The 18,319-nt window shown below is 36.2% G+C and overlaps 1 protein-coding gene across 1 annotated transcript in view; it reads right to left on the reverse strand.

Annotated features, from left to right (window-relative positions):
- LOC150102258 (ribosomal protein S6 kinase alpha-5-like) overlaps positions 1-17,641 on the reverse strand; it is a 79,266-nt gene extending 61,625 nt beyond the window's left edge. Inside the window, exons 1-2 of the mRNA XM_090399541.1 lie at positions 17,560-17,641; positions 3,607-3,825 (exon numbers count right to left, since the gene is read on the reverse strand). Of these exons, the coding sequence (XP_090255667.1) occupies positions 3,607-3,825; positions 17,560-17,641 (301 nt within the window). The remainder of the gene's footprint in view (positions 1-3,606; positions 3,826-17,559) is intronic.
- Positions 17,642-18,319: the final 678 nt, after the last annotated feature.

Raw genomic sequence — 18,319 nt, forward strand, 5'->3', positions numbered from 1 at the left:
CCGAAACTGACAAAAATGCTTCAGAAATTCAACATTAGAACTTGCTTCACTATGTTCCCTAAACTTCGCTCCATACTAAGTAGACCTAAAATGAAACATCTTCCTACTCAGTATCCAAGAGTCTATAAGATTTTGTGTGATTGTGGCAAACCATATTACGGCCAAACTGCTAAATCCATTCTTTTACGCATGGAAGAACATCAAAGAGACATTTCTTACAACAGAACCAGAGCCAGCGCTCTCTCTAGCCACGTTCTCTTCTCCATCAACGCAGATGATGGCTGCCAACACATCGTTGACTGGCAAAAAACCTCTAATATCCATGTGTGCTATGATGAACTAGAAAGAAGAATAATTGAATCTAAAGAAATATCGCTTGATTCATCTCATATTAATAACAGCCTTAGCTATAATATTTCTGATGCGCACATTGCCGCTGTCCAATACTGGCGCACTAATAGCAGCTGACGCACGTAGTCAACTTCAGTTGGAACTCTAGCACGCATTCCTTTTTAAATGTACTTGTTTTATACTAGATCTGTTAATGTATTTTTTCATGTGTCTGTTATTTTATTCTTTGCCCATGATACCTGAAGAAGTTGTATTTCAATGAAACTAGTTGCATCTTAACAATAAATTTGTCATTCTCGGTATAAAGTCATTTAATTTCCTTTTATATATATATATACAGTGGTATCTCACTAATCCGAACTAATAAAAACCATGATTGTTCGGAGTAGCGAAAAGTTCGGATTAGTGAATTTTCTCCCAAGAGACAACAATAACTAGCGTTTAAGACAAAAATAATCAGATTTATATCTGATGGTACATCAATTTAATTCTGTAAATAAGTGAATTAACTGATAGAAAAAAATGCTAATCTACTGTAATATAAAAATTAAAAAATAATACAGTACACAAGTTTATTTTAGAAAAAAAAAATTAGTTTGTGTGTATCTGTAATGTTGAGGATTCTGATTTAATAAAATTGCATAGTTCAGTACATAACTTAATTTACGTAAAAAATATCACTTTCTTGTAGGTAACACAAAAAAAAAAATTCACAAAATAACACCAAAAAAAAAGTTTTTGATTTCTTTGTAAAAAAGTCACTGGTTTTCTTTTGCTTCTTAGAAGCTAAACTTTTTTCAAATGCTTCTTCTCGGAGCTGCATTAGCAATAAAATTTTGTGGAATGGCGTATCATTCAGCTTAGCCCATTCTATACACACATTAAAACTGTCAACTGCCTCTCCATGTTTTACTTTTTTTTTTTTTCCTTCGAGTTCTTTATTGTCATTATCATGTTCTAATTCATTCTGTAATGTCATATTTATAATTTCAGCATCTGATTTGATTTCGAATTTACTTTCGGTTCTACCTATAATCCATTCCGTTTGTGAAATTTGAACATTTGGATTTATATTTTTAACCAAATTATGCACGTTTTTAATTTCCGCTTTTTTGTGTATCACCATAGTTATCTTCGTAAATTCTAGAAGGCCACAGTTTTATCCATGACTCTTCACAGCGGTGATTCATGCCGACAATATAGTACGTACAGTACAGTATAAAAAAGCAAACGTGAACACACAATAAATCAAAATAGGACTACAGTGTAATCGTAATATCGACAGTATGAAATAAAAAAAATACTGTACTGTAATAATAATAAAATAAATAATAATGGTTAAAATAATAATTATTAAAGAAAAATAATAGTACACAAAATATAATAATACGTAATGAAACCTTTTTTCCTTTAAAACCACAGTTCGGATTACTGGAGGGTTCGGATTAGCGAGATACTACTGTATATATATACATATATATGTATATATCTTGTAGAAATTTATCCCAACGTAACCACCGCCCTCATGATATTGTTAACAATTCCTGTTAGCATAGCAAGTGTGGAAAGTAGTTTTTTCCAGCTTAAACTGATTAAAAATTATTTACGAACAACAATGACCCAAGAAAGATTGGTTGGTCTGGCAACTATATGGATAGAGGCAGACATAGCTTATAATTTAAATTTAGAAGAGCTTATAAACAGCTTTATTGTGCGATATCCCCGTAGAGCAAACATTTAATTAATATTATTATGTAATTGTTTTGCATTAAGGTTTCTCTTGTAATAAAAACAAAATTGCAATTGGAAATTTTCTTATATTTTTGTCTTATAATCTCAGGGGCGATATTTAATCATTTGCCTCAGGGTATGATCTAATCTGGCGATGGCCCTGTATATATATATATATATATATGTGTGTGTGTGTGTGTGTGTGTGTGTATCCTCTGTACAATGCATTTGTCATCCTATTATAAAATGTAATAACTAGATTACTGAAACAAGACTATCCCCCACTTAACAACAAACGTACAGTATTTGCTGCTGTCTTCTGGAGAGATTTCTTATATCGAAGCCAACTTCTCTACATCCTCAGCAATATCTGTGAAATAAAAACTAGTCAATAGTTCAACACCCACTAATTTGGATTCCTCTTTATATTATGACATCATCCTTCCCTTCTACTTCTCAGAGAACATTTTTAAGTGCTGCAAGACTCTTACTGTACAACTAATACAATGACACTATTGTCTGTTAACACACATATGACAATATCTCATTGAGTTCCACAGCATTATTAACATCACACTTACTTAATATCTAAAATGACAAACATTAATCACTTACCAATCCCATATCATTCCTCCCTCACCTTTGTTTTCAATGCTATTTCCCTTCCCCCAACATGTAAACACTTATGATATTCATTAAACATATGTACTCTTTTAACTGCTGCTGGTTGGCCCAGTGGATAGCATCTTCAAGTAACAGGTTGTAGGTTTGAATCTTGCTGAGCACAGATGTTTGCATACATCTTAAGTGGTAGATGAATTTTACTAGTGTGAGAACTGTCTTATTAGAGGCCTCAAGTGCCTTCCTTGATCTCATGTTTGGTCTCTGGAATAGAGTTTATGGAGTTATCTAACCCTGAAAAACCTCTTATAGGTAAGATTTGCATTAAAAAAAAAAAAAAACCTGGGAGGAACAATTTCTTCCTATATGAGAACAATGTACTAACACTGCAAGAGTGTACTATTACTGAATTTTTGCTGGAAAGAAAGGGGACAGAGAAATCCTTTGAGCTCCACTTTAATTCTTAATCTGATGCCATCCGACAACAGGTTATTTTAGAACTGAAGTCATTTACTTTGGAAATCACTACAGCTGAAAAGCATTTCTCAACACTCAACAGAATCCCTTAAAAATTGGTTTACAGAATCACCGAATTACTTGCCATGTCCTAAGGTATTAATATAGATAATATTTAAGTTCATGTAGCGCATACCCAAACTAAGTGTTTATTTATTTATTTTTTTATTGTTCAATTCAAGACCTTGCAGTTGATGTAATTGTGAAGAATATGATTAAAAATAATTGGAGAAATAGAATTCTGCTTGGAGGAAGAGCGTGAATATACTAAAAATTCAAATTTGTATATTATAATATATAGATTAAGTCATAAATTTCTTGAACTAGAATATGCATTATTGTGTGAATGTCTCTCAAATATTTATCAAGTTATAAAAAACTACTTACCCATTACATAATGTACATGCTTGTTACAATAAAAGCTACTATGCAGGTTTGTTAAAAATGGTGTTCCCCTAACTTCGAGTAGAGCTTCGTGTTCCAAGAGGGAACGTTTATGTCTCCATTTTGTGGATAAAATCCACTTCTTCTTTACAACTTTCATAGCATACTTCATGCCTTTATTCAGTCCACTAAGTTTCTCAACCAAGTAGACTTTCCCAAATCCTGAAATTAAGCATATAAATAATTATTAATTGAATTTCAGTTGACAAGTTGATAAGAGATTGACAAAATAATTTATAGAGATCAGTAAAGAGCAGATCAGTAACTAACAATAGAGCAAGATTTTTCTACAGAAAAGGGGCAAGTTCGACCAGTATGATAGCAAATACTTTAGCATCTCTACCTGCAGCATCAAGCGAGGTTGGAAAGCAAAGCCAGTCAGAATTAATTAACACTAAAATCTAATCTTAATCAAAACCTAATATTAAAATCTTAATTTATACTTCGAAAGGTGACTCTGCTATTAGGACAGTTGGATTGGAAAAGCTAAACATTTAAAGAATGAAAATCAAGACTTTCAGAATTAACATGCAACATGTACAAATGCTAAAAAAAATGTATACGGCAGAATGATTTTTAAGGTAGGGAGGTAACTGAATCAGTTACCTCCCTATAACTATACCAGTTTGGGTCTTACATGAAGCAGCTAAAGAATTGTCAGTGCCCTTGACCATTTTGGTTAATTTGAGTCTCAGGTCTGGGTTAGTCCTGAGGGGGTGGAAAGAGGAGAAACTAATTCCACTGCATAAAAGAGGTTCCAAGACTGCTGTTGCAAATTACCGACCAATCAGCATATCAGGAGTCGTTGTCAAGAGAAAAATACAGGAATGGATAGATGAAAATGGGATACTGTATGGGGGACAGCATGGTTTTGTGAAGGGTAGATCATGCCTTACTAACTTGCTTGTGATTTATAACAGTAACAGCTGAACTGGATAAAGGTATACAGTGATACTGCTGGACCTTCCTAAGGCCTTTGAGAGGATACCACATGGAATTCTAATCAGTAAACTGCAGCATATGGAGATGGATATAGGGTTGGTGAAATGGATAGGAGGGTGGTTGATGGAGAGATATCAGAGAGTAGTTTATTCAGGAGTAGAATTCAAAAGACGATCTGAGACTAGTGGTGCCACAGGGTTCTGTTCTTGGACCATTACTATTTAATTTGTTCATTAATGATATTAATGAGTAAAGGATCTGAGAGGAACTGTTCATTTGTTTGCTGATGATGCAAAGTTGGGTAGAGCAGTGAATGCACATGATGTCAAAATTTTGCAGGATGATTTGGATAGATTGGAAGACTGGGCTAAGGAGAATGGATGTCAATTTAATGTGGCAAAGTGTAAGGTTATGCATTTTGGGGTGAAAAGATTAGCAGCAGTATACCACATTGGTGGAACTGTACTCCAGAAGATTGACGAGGCCAGGGGTTTGGGAGTGTTGGAGGAGATGGAGTTGAAGTTTAGGGGGCACATTGCAAACGTGTCTAAATCAACTCATCAAATCACTTGGTTACTGAGGAATACTTTGACGAGCAGAGACAAGCAAGTTATTGTTCCTCTGTATCGAGCCTTGATAAGACCCCATCTAGACTACTGTGCCCAGATATGGACACCAGGGTTTCTTCTCGATGAGGAGGAGGTGGAGAGGATCCAGAGACGAGTGACTGAGATAACAGCAGGTCTATGGAATGAACCTTATGAGAACAGGTTGAAGATTTGTGGGCTGCAGAAATTGTTGATAGGCAGAAAAGGGGTGATATGATTGAGACATTTAAATTACTGAAGGGTTTCTATAAGATTAATTCATAGGATATTTTTCAGAACAGGACTGGTGGTGGGAGGACGAGGGGCCATCCATGGAAACTGGACAAGAGTGTTAAGAACTAGGTTTTTTACTTGGAGAGTGGTGAATGAGTGGAATAAGTTGCCAGTCTGTTGTGGGTGCCATGACTGTGAACGAGTTCGAGGCAAAGTATGATAGATACTGTGGGGATGTTGAATAGTTATTCTTGATATGATGTTTAGGGCCTCCCTCGATGAGTCGTAAGAACTCCTTGGAGTTTCCTGTAGTAGTAATAATAATAATAATAATACTTTTCAGTTGAAAAGAGTCAAATTGAATTTGGAAGAGTTATCAAAGATATAGTAATAGTTTCTTTGTGAAGCTGTGGACGTGGAGAATTTCACCAACTCCATCAGTACAGCATGCTTTATAAACAATAAAAAAACATGCAATAGTTAAATTTCTTAAATCATGATATTATACAGGCGTGATGGGTTGCATTGAAATGGCTTTGGAGTGAATGTGCTGGAGAAAGTGTTGCTGGATGAAAGTATAGTGTGTGTGGAAGTGCAGTGTGTGATGCATGCCAGAGATCAGAAGGAAGAGATGAAGAGAAAAATCAGGAGAGTGGTACTGAAGCGGCAGCAGTGCTAGAAGAGGTGAGGGAGGAAGAGAGAACGGGAATACAAGAGGAACAGGGAAACAGGGGGGAGCTCAGGTGGACAGGGAGACATGGCATAGAGGGAGTGAGTGTTGGAGGTGGCGGTGAGTGTGTGTGTGTGAAGATGGAGTGTATTGCGGTGTGGATGGAGAGGTGGAGACTGGGGAGGTATATGTGGTATGTGGTGATAAAGGTGATTTGCCAGGTGTGGTGGGGAGATCACAACCAACATATGGCTTGCATAGGACTGGCTATAGACCTAAAAATGAACTGTTGTGTTTATTTGCAAATGCCAGACAGAAATAAAGGGGATGAAATGGTTTCACTGATTGAGTTTATTCGCCCCCAAATCATTGGAATAAGTGAAACATGGTTCAATGAAGATGATATAGTAACAGAAATAGAAATGGAAGGGTACAGTATTTTTCATTGCGATAGAAAGAGCAGGAAGGGAGACGGGGGGAGTGCTGCTGATGATAGCAGAGGAATTAAGTCCACATAAGGTAGACATGAAAGGGAGAAATAGTGGCAATGGTTATGAGGCAGTGTGGTGTAACGTGGAGGTTCAGAGGAAGACATATTTAGTTGGATGTTTCTATAGGCCTGGGAATGTGGTGATGAAGAAATGTATAAACAACTTGGATTAGTGAACAAAGGAAGGGTAATTATTATGGGTGATTTTAATTATGGTAGTATACATTGGAATGAAGAGATAGCGTTTGGGAATAAGAATCCTAGGGAGTTCTTTCGATATGTAGCCAGCAAAAGAAAGAATGATTATGGAAGGATGACATTGATTGGAGGAAATGGTATAAAGACAGCTGTTGCAGAATGTGTGGTGGAGATACTTAATGAGCAGTTCATAAAGATCTTTCAATCTTGTGAATGTGACTTCATGGAGAGATTAAGAGCAGTTGATGATGGGGAGGAGAGACTGACTGTAAGTGAGCAAGAGGTGTTTGGGGAGTTGAGTAAACTAGATGTAAATAAGGCTGTGGGACTTGATAATATATCACCGCGTATTCTGAAGGAATGTGCCAGAGAGTTGACACCTGCCTTGACATATTTTTTTAATACGAGTCTTGCACTTGGTCAAGTCCCTAAAGAGTGGAAGGAGGGCAAGATTGTGCCACTTCATAAAGGAGGTGATCGAACTCAAGCATCAAACTATAGTCCTATCTGTGTGTCGGGTGTTGTGGTTAAGTTGTTGGAGAAGCTTGTGAGAACTAGAATCCAGAGTTGGGTTGACAACAATGGTATAATCTTTGATGGACAGCATGGATTTGCTAAAGGGAGGTCGTGTTTTAGTAATCTATTACTTATTACAATAAAGTGACTGCTTCCTTGGACAGAGGAGAAGGATACACAGTAATATACTTGGATTTCGCAAAAGCTTTTGATAGAGTGCCTCATGATAAGTTGACAGTCAAACTAGAGCAGATGGGGTTGGATATTAGATTAGTGCATTGGATTGGAGACTGGCTATCTGATAGGTATCAACAAGTTGTGTATGGGGGTGCAATATCCAGGAAAAGGAAAGTCACTAGTGGAGTGCCTCAGGGATCTGTTTTAGGGCCATTACTATTTAACTTGTATATTAATGATATTGGCGAAGATTTGGATGGAGATATTCAGTTGTTTGCAGATGATGCAAAGTTGGGACGAACCATAAAGAGTAGTGAAGATGTTGTGGCCTTGCAAGAAGACTTGAATAAATTGAGTGATTGGGCAAGCAAATGGGGATGTGAGTTCAATGTTGCAAAATGTAAGGTTTTAAAATTTGGAAAACAAAGATGGGATGCAGAATTTATGCTTGGTAAGAATATATTGTTGGAAGTAGAGGAAATAAGAGATCTGGGAGTGATAGTGGATAAGGATCTAAAATTTAGGGGTCACATCGCCAAAATTGTGAAGACAACACAAAGACTTCTGGGAATGATGAGGAGGACACTGACGTGTAGAAGTAGGGAGATTCTTGTTCCATTGTATAAGGCTTTGATTAGGCCACACATGGACTATTGTGCCCAGATTTGGTCACCTGGTTTTCAGAAGGATGAAGAGATGTTGGAAAGGGTCCAAAGGCGACTGACTAAGGTAGTTTCTGACCTCTGGAATGTCGAGTATGAGGAAAGATTGAAAAGATGTAATTTGCAGAGACTAGTGGAGAGAAGGAAGAGGGGAGATATGATAGAGACCTACAAGTTGGTAAGGGGTTGCTATAGCATCAATGGTGGAGAAGTTCTACAGTGAATAGTGGGAGATCAGGGGAGAACCAGAGGTCATCCCTGGAAACTGTATAAAGAGGGTGTGAGTAGGGGAGTGAGAGGCAGGTTTTTTTCGTGCAGAGTTGTGAATGATTGGAATGCCTTGCCTGAGAGTGTGGTGTCTGCAAGGAGTTTGAATGTGTTTAAGACCCGGTATGATGAGATGTGTGTGAGATAAAAGGACCTCCTAGATGAGTCTTTGACTCCATGAGGTCTTGTTTAATAATAATAATAATAATAATAATAATAATAATAATAATAATAAGGAAAGTGAATTTCTCGAGTTCTTGAGAGATAACTATCTCAGGCAGCATGTAAAGAAAGGCACGCGAGGATCAAGAGTTCTAGATCTCATCATTTCATCAGAGGATGTAATGGTCAGAGGGGTTTCACATTTTCCTCCAGTTGGTGAAAGTGATCATGAAGTAATCTCCTGTGTTGTGGCTAGTCATATGCAGGCTTCTGTGAGGAAAGGATATATGTGGAATTATAAGGCTGGTGATTATGACAAGCTTAGGAGCTATAACATGGAACGAGGAGTTGAGCGGTAAGGAAATAAATGTTGCATGGGAACTTACAAAGAAATACACAATAGCATCAATGTACGAATGTATCCCAAAGGCGAAAAGGCTGAATAAGGTTGGTGTAAAATGGATCAATGTGGAGCTTAAGCAAGAAATCTGGAAAAAGAAAGTCCTTTGGAATAAGTATAAGATGAATAATGGTAATCAGTCACATGAAGAATATAAAGAACAAGCCAGGAAAGTGACTCAGTTAGTAAGGAAAACAAAATTGAATATGAGCAGAAATTGGCAAATCAGGCTAAGAAAAACCCTAGAGAATTTGTTAGATATGTAGCAAGTAGAAGGAAGAATGATCATGGAAAGATGAAGTTAAGGGATGAAAGTGGTAGAATGGTAACTGCTGCAGAAGACATTGTTGAGTTATTCAGTGATCAATTTATAAGAGTGTTTCATCCTGATCAGGTTGGAATCATAAGGAACTTAAGTGCAGAGGACATAGGAGAGGGTAGCTTAATTGTGAGTGAGCAGCAGGTATTTGAGGAAATAAATAACCTTGATGTTAATAAGGTGATAGGATTTGATGAAATATCACCATGCATCTTAAGGGAATGTTCTAGGGAACTGGCAGTAGCACTGCCATGCCTGTTTAAAGAGTTTTGCAACAGCACAGGTTCCAAGAGAGTGGAAGGAGGGTAAAATTGTTCCACTGCATAAAGGCAGTGATAAGACTGTAGCTTCAAATTATAGACCGATCTGTATATCTGGAGTTGTGGTGAAGATCCTGGAGAGATTAGTGACAAGTAGGATACAGAAATGGGTTATTAACAGCGGTATTCTCTGTGGTTATCAGCACGGGTTTGTTAAGGGGAAATCATGTTTCACTAACTTATTTATGTACTATAACGAGGTGAAAAATACCTTGGACAGAGGAGTGCATATACAGTGGTGTACTTGGATTTTGCAAAGGCTTTTGATAGACTGCCACATGACAAGCTGTTAATTAAATTGAAGGAGATGGGATTGGATAACAGACTTCTGTGTTGGATCAGTGACTGCCTTTCAGATATTATTATTATTATTATTTCAGGAGACTCCAGGAGTCCTTAGACTCATCGAGGGAGGCCCTAAACATCATGTTCACACAACTATGCGATCACATTCTCACAGTATCTATCATACCTTGTCTTGAACTCGTTCACCGTCATAGCACCCACAACAGACTCTGGCAGCTTATTCCACTCATTTACCACTCTAAAAGTAAAGAACCCAGCTCTAACACCCCCGCTAACCACACTCTTGCCCAGCTTCCATAGGTGTCCCCTAGTTCTCCCACCACCAGTCCTGATCTCAAAAATATCCTCTGAATTAATCCTATAAAATCCCTTTAGCAATTTGAATGTCTCAATCATATCTCCCCTCCTCTGCCTATCAACTAGTTTCTGCAACCCACAAATCTTCAACCTGTTCTCATATGGTTCATTCCATAGACCTGTTATCATCTTAGTCACTCACCTCTGGATCCTCTCCACCTCCTCCCCATCAAGAAGGAACTGAGGTGACCAAATCTGGGCACAGTAATCGAGATGAGGTCTTATCAAGGCTCTGTACAGATGTACAATAACTTGCTTGTCTCTGCTCGTCAAGGTATTTTTCAACAACCAAGTGAGTTGATGAGCTGATTTAGCTACTTTTGCAGTGTGCCCCCTAAACTTCATCTCCTTATCCACCAACACTCCCAAGTCCCTGGCCTCATCAATCTCTTGGAGTACAGTTCCAATGTGGTATACTGCTGCTAATCTTTTCACCCCAAAATGCATAACCTTACATTTTGTCACATTAAATTGACATCCATTCTCCTTAGCCCAGAACTCCAATCTATCTAAGTCATCCTGCAAGACTTTGACATCTTCTGCATTCACTATTGCCCTACCCAACTTTGCATCATCAGCGAACAAATGAATTGTTCCACTTAGATCCTTCCCTGATAGGTATCAGAAAGTTGTATATGGGGGTGCAGTATCTCGAAAGAGAAAGGTCACCAGTTGTGTGCCACAGGGATCAGTTTTGGGGCCATTGTTGTTCAATTTGTATGTTAATGATATTGGGCTTGGTTTACCTAGCAATATCCAGCTGTTTGCAGATGATACAAAACTGGGGAGAGCAATGTACAGTTAGGCTGATGTTAATGCCTTACAAGGGGATTTGAATAGATTGCATGAATGGGCAGGTAAGTGGAACTGTCAGTTCAATGTTGCCAAGTGTAAGGTTTGGTAAGCAACGATGGGACACCATACACTTGGTGGGGAAACTTTAACAGTAGAGGAGATGAGAGATCTAGGAGTAATGGTGGACAAGGACCTGAAATTCAGGGGTCACATTGCACAAGTTGTGAAGACATCACATCGAATAATGGCAATGATGCAGAGAACTCTGACATGCAGAAATAAAAGAGGTTATGATTCCATTGTATAAGGCCTCATATGGATTATTGTGCACAGATTTGGTCGGCCAGATTTTCATGGTGATGATGATATGTTGGAAAGGGTACATAGAAGATTCACAAAGGTGGTCAGTGGTCTTTGGAATGTGGAGTACGAGAACAGATTGAGGGAATGTAAGTTGCAGAGCCTCGTGAAGAGGGGGGGGATATGATTGAGACATATAAACTGGTCAGGGGTTGTTATCAGGTAGACATAGAAAAGATTTTTCATAGAAGTGGAGAAGGAAGTAGAACAAGAAGCCTTTGCTGGAGGCTGTATAAGGAGGGTGTGAGCAAAGAAGTGAGAAGCAGGTTCTATGCATGGAGGGTGGTTGGTGAGTGGAATGCATTGCCTGAGTGTGTTTTGGATGTGGACACATTGAATCAGTTTAAGACACGTACGAGAACAGATTGAGGGAATGTAAGTTGCAGAGCCTCGTGAATAGGAGGAAGAGGGGGGGGATATGATCGAGACATATAAACTGGTCAGGGGTTGTTATCAGGTAGACATAGAAAAGATTTTTCATAGAAGTGGAGAAGGAAGTAGAACAAGAAGCCATTGCTGGAGGCTGTATAAGGAGGGTGTGAGCAAAGAAGTGAGAAGCAGGTTCTATGCATGGAGGGTGGTTGGTGAGTGGAATGCATTGCCTGAGTGTGTTTTGGATGTGGACACATTGAATCAGTTTAAGACACGGTTGGATGAGCATTGTATGCAATAGTGAGTACCTCCCACGATGAGTCTCTGATTCCATGGAGGTCGGGTGTTGATAATAATAATAATAATAATAATAATAATAATGTATAAAAATTTATATAGTTTATATCATATATTATGATATATTGTGCAGTATAAGGGCAACACATGACCCTTTGATCAGAAAATACTTAGGACTGAACCTCATAACCACATTAAAAGCTATAAATGTTTTCCCCTCCCTTTTTTTTTTTTTTAAATTGGATGTTCAGTTAGTGGTCTCATTATGAAGTAACAGGAATTACTTTAGTTTGTTTAGAATTAAAGACGGCATATCTAAGGTTTTGAGTCTAGGATATTATGTCTGTTAATTGTGCATGTTTTCTGGTCTTGTCTTATGGTCAATTTTATACTAATGCAGCGAATGCAATCCAATCAGAAACACATACCAATTTAACAAACAAATACATTTAATGGGTGAAGACGAGTGAATCTTAGATGAAGGCTTCTTTTAAGGAGTCCCAGAACTACAGCAGTATATCTATTTTTTTCCCTCAAGGGAATGGGAACATTTAGTTTCCCCATTACCTTTGATTTCAGAATGTCTCCTCATAATATTTAATTTTCATTTAAAGATTTTTTTTCAAATGAAGAGATTAATATGTTACACAATGAAAAAAAAATCTTTTACTTTTTTATTATATTTTGCACAAAACGATGAATGATACCCACATCTTTTGGCAAGTATAGCAACCATGCAGGATGTAATTCAGACAGTTAAAATTAATATCTCCTTAGTTGACAGATATTTGGGAGTCAATCAAAATCAGGCATTCATGTTTAGATAAGGGTACACATTTTTTTGGTTGATGTTCATACCACAAATGTTGGTAAGTGAATGTGGAAGAAATTTTTTTGTACCATTGTTTTTTTTTTTTTAATTTTGAGGAGAGATTTTTTTTTAACTGCAGTTTTCCTTCTATTTACTTTCAAAGGTGATGCGAAAAATCGCCCATGCAAGAAGCATCAAACCTCTGTGACATAACATGGCCTCGGCAGTGCATTCTCGTAACTATGTTTTATTTTCATAATTAAAGAATTAAATTAAATTATAAAAAAGAGAATTAAAAAATGACAAATAATCAAAGGAAATTCAAAGACAAGTTTAAATTTGTTTTTCAGCATAACCAGTTGGATTACAGAATTACTCTGGCTGCAAGTCTTCATCACTGTATGATAGTACAGAGGTAGCAGGGTTTTTTCTCCCGGAAACTCGGGTTTTTCATCCCGCATACATACAAATCGGCCCTTCAGAACACACGCAATTTACAGACAAAAATTACTAGTTGTGGTGGTGTTGGAGGTGGGCGGCAGATGGCGTTGATAGAGATGATTCGTAGTAGAGGTTAGGTGCAGAGACAGTTGTAGATGTCCTCCCACGATGAGTCTTCGGACTCCTTGGAGGTATCAGGAATAATAATAATGATATGGATGTTTGAGAAAACTGGTGTAAATTATTATTATTACATATAAGGATACCTGCAATCAGTGCCGTAACTAGCTTTTCATGGGTCCTGTGCAAGATATTATTTTTGGCCCCCTTTTTTTTTGAAAAAAATAAAATAAAATAAAAACTAATACGATAAAATTAGAAATTGTGTTAATAAATAGTTTAATATCACGGTGGAAAAAGTTAAAATTTGAAAACGAAAATATAATACTGTTTATTATATTTTTTATATTTTAAATAAAACAATAAATAATAATATAAAAAATAATAAATATAATATATTATATATATAATATATATAAGCGCCTCCGTAGCGCAATTGGAAGAACAAAAAAAAAAAAAAAAAAAAAAAAAATTGGAAGAACGATAGTACATTGCGCCCTTCGATTGGAATAGGCCTAAGTTCGATTCTCGTCGCGACGGGAGGAATCTTTATCTGGTCGATTTCAATCGATGGTGAGTTAGCCGATCTCATACGGAGGTAGCAGGGTTTTTTCTCCCGGAAACTCGGGTTTTTCATTCTGCATACATACAAATCGGCCCTTCAGAACACACGCAATTTACAGACAAAAATTACTAGTTGTGGTGGTGTTGGAGGTGGGCGGTAGATGGCGTTGATTCGTAGAGGTAAGGTGTAGAGACAAAAGATGTCCTCCCGCGATGAGTCTTCGGACTCCTTGGAGGTATCAGGAATAATAATAATATATTTATATTTGTGATACCCCATTAAAATCTCCCAACAATATTGTTGGGTAAGCTATAGACTCCTTTTGTATTATGTTGGACACTGTGTCACAGAATTCATCAACTTCATCTTCATAGCTGTTGGTTGGCGCATTCACTCGTATTTGTACTATTTTAATGTTTTTTCTGTTTTGATGCTTTTACTATAATACACGTATATGCTATCTAAAACAACAAATTAATAAAAAATTAATATTTCAAAATTCTATTACAATACTCTGTATTGCAACAGAAAATAAACTGCATAAGTTTATGAACAATGTATATGACCAGAACATTAGCTTTAGGATTTGATAATACTAAAATCATCGTTATCATACGGCACCTCCAGGCCTCATCACAGACCATTCCACACTACACGTCCGCCATTTGCCCCATATAGTACACATTACTCAGCATTTTTGTTTGTTAACTGCGTGTGTTTCTGACCCGTTTACTTCTTCTTTTATTTTTTGGGGGAGGGGGGGGGGGATTTCACGTTTCAAACCACATTCTCATCCTAATGATAACATGACAACCAGGCCTTTTCCAATTAACTGCATTTGTCTTGAATAAAACGTATGTTAGCAATTTCTATTAAAATGTATTTTCAGTCTAAAATATGTATGACTATCTAACATACCGACTTAAGGAAAAAAAGCAGTTCAGAAATGTGAAATAACTTTCTGTATTGATCGAAAATGGGATTTGAATAGTTAGAGAAAAAAAAAAATCTGATGGAAAGAATTAATTCTTTTTTTTTTTCTTCCCAAGCGTATGAATACAACATTTCCATGGCCGTTGTTCAGCAAAACCAGCATCACTTCGGTTATGTATATATAAATCGAGAAAACTGGAGAAAATACCACGAAATAAGTTATATAATGTAAAAGTTAAAGAAGAGGACGAATAGTGGATGATTTAATTAATCACAAAAAGTTCAAATTAATTTGTCCATTAATTCCTCTTTATCGAGCCTTGATAAGACCCCATCTTGACTACTGTGCTCAGATCTGGGCCCTTCGGTTTCTTCTTGATGGGGGGGGGGGGGCGAGGTAGAGAGGATTCAGAGGCGAGAACAGGTTGAAGATCTGTAGGTTAGAAATTGGTTGATAGGCGGAAAAGGGGTGATATGATTGAGACATTCAAATTACTGAAGAGTTTTTACAAGATTAATTCAGAGGAAATTTTTCAGAAGAGGTCTGGTGATGGGAGAACTAGGGGCCATCTATGGAAACTCAGCAAAAGTGTAATTAGCAGGGAATGAGTGGAATAAGCTGCCAGAGTTTGTTGTGTGTGCCATGACTGTAAATGAGTTCAAAGCAAAGTATGATAGATACTGTGCGAATATCCGAATAGTTGTTCTTGATATGATGTTTAGGGTCTCTCTCGATGAGTCTAAGGACTTCTTGGAGTTGCCCGTAATAACAATAATAATATTAATTAATTATAGAACGAATAATGAATAATCTAAAGCAGTCTTTCAACCTTTTTCATAACACGGCACACCTAGACTAATTATTAAAAGTCTGCGGCACACTAAAAATGTATTTTTTTTAATTTTTTTTTGATGATCTGGCAAAAAAATAGGCATAATTTTGATTGATTTACCCACACAAGAAGATGGAAGACCAGACACTAATAAATAAATGCGCAAATTACGACATTATTTCTTTCAATTAATTTGTTTTCATAAATCTCGGTGCACACCTGAAGACCTCTAGCGGCACACCGGTTGAAAATCGCTGATCTAAAGCAAATTACTCCGGAAGCGTTTATTGTCCCCCTAACGGCACTCACAAAACATAGTAAAAATATTCATAAATTTTAATCGCGAGATTACTGGACTCACTTGTAACAACAAACTGAAAAACGGAAATGTCATTCTAGTGCGCCCTCTCACGATGAGTCCTTGTACTCCCTGGAGACGTCACGTAGTAATAATAATAATAATAGTTTGCGAATATTAAATGAAGACCTCATACGGTAAAGTTTACAGGGTTGAGCTTACCGAAAAAAATTGAATTTCTTATCCGCATTTTTTATTCTTAGTCTGCAATTAATAGAAACTAAAAATTTGTTTGATTTAGTAAGCAAAATATTCTATATCGTATACTTTTCATTAGAAAACCATTTGGAAACGCCAGTGACGCAGAAATGCTTTGCTACTGGGGCAATTACCAAAGGCAGTTTTACGGATTATCTAAATTGTCACGCTATAAAAGGCGATTATGCCAAGAGCGCTAAAGGCATAGTTACACTACTTGGAAACAAACGCTAGAATACAATAGGCGTCACTAGTATAATGTGTTTTTAAAAGCAGTCATATTTAATGAATATGTTTATGTTTAAAAAATTCAAAATAAATCGCCATTTTCTAATAATGCAATGAATTGTTTTACTATTGTAAATTAAGGGATATACACTGTAATTGAGTTTCAATTCTGGACTTATTCTGTTCTCAAAGATACCGCCATGAAATTAAAATAATAATAATAATTATTATTATTACTGTTGTTTTAAGTATAGTTCATGTAAAATCAAGAAGTTATTTGAAGAAAAATACTGAGGATCTTTTTGGAAATGTGTTAATATTATGATATTGATTCAAACAACCTGCACACATTTGATACATGTTTCTATTGTATTCCATTTGTTGGACAAAGGAGTTTTTATAATTTTTCTTGTTTTGTTTTAAATGTTTATAAAGTTTAAGAAATTATCTGTATTAAACAGCTGCCAACAAACTTCCTTGATTTCAAAAAAGTGTTGACATGTTTCTAAAAGTTTTTAAACACAAAAATCTTCTAAACTGGTCACTGGAAGCATTCGCAGGAATTTTGGAAAGTGATATATGAATTTTATGTAGTTGTATATCAATATTAAGCGAAATCTAAGATATGCAGAAGGATAGATAGTAATTATTAAATACAAAAGCTTAGATAGTTGAAAAATCACTCTCTTTCTACAGCTTGTTGAGGGCGGGATGCAAGAGTTGCAATGACGCCATTACTTTTCAATAAACTCAGCATTTCAGTAATTGAAAAAGTCTTGGCAACAAAAATGTATCGTCATTTAGAGTAAACATTAATATGTTAATATACTACACTTGTGTCTGAAGGTCTTCTACTCTGCTACTCACTTTTTTAAGATGAATTCCTCCATAACTAAGACATTTATCCTATCTATATGATCCTATCGAAAAAGTTGATATTTTCTTCATAATTTCACTAAATAATGAAAAACTACTTACCTCCAGAGCCAAGTAATTTCAAAATCTGGAAATCACGATGACAGTAGGCGCTACAAGAAGAACTTTCTGAATTTTCGGACATTCTATTTACTGCTTTACTGAATAAAATCAAGTCATCTACTTAAATGAACCTCAATACTCGTATTTTTTCTAGTGAGAAAACTGATTATTAAGAAATTTTTCATGGACATGATATTTTTCAAGGAAGTTTACTGGCACGAGGTTAGATATTTTTTATTTAATGTCATTGGCTAACCATAAAACTGCCTTAAGCTAATGGATTATATGCATCATATGATAAGGTGAACGAGGCTAATTATCCTAAGGCTACTTATTTCTATTTATATAGAAATTACTACCGATGAATGTTTGTATACCAGACTTTATCAGTTCAACATAATTATGAAAGAGAGAAAATATGTTTACGAAAACAAATTTCGATGAAAATTTAGAATTCTTCTTTCTTTAAACAGAAAGCATATGCTATGCACTGTTCAAATAAATTATGTTATTCTTATTCAGACATGAATGTGAAATAGACAAATAGATGCTTGAGTTTTTAAAACCTCAAAAGAATTATCGAATAGCAGACAGCAATATGCGAAGAACTCTTGCAATCTTTGACAAGAGTTCTTGGTGATCTACATAAAAAGAAATTTTCAATTTTTCCAAAAATACGAGAATTCGTATATTTGTGAGTTTGATTTTGAATTGCGATAACCGAAATGAATTTTATAGTCTTACTTTCTTGTTTTAAAAT

Source organism: Typopeltis vanoorti, chromosome 10 (assembly GCF_054136105.1).
Source record: "Typopeltis vanoorti isolate ZY-2024b chromosome 10, IOZ_Tvanoo_1.0, whole genome shotgun sequence".
In the NCBI taxonomy this organism is placed as follows: domain Eukaryota; kingdom Metazoa; phylum Arthropoda; class Arachnida; order Uropygi; family Thelyphonidae; genus Typopeltis; species Typopeltis vanoorti.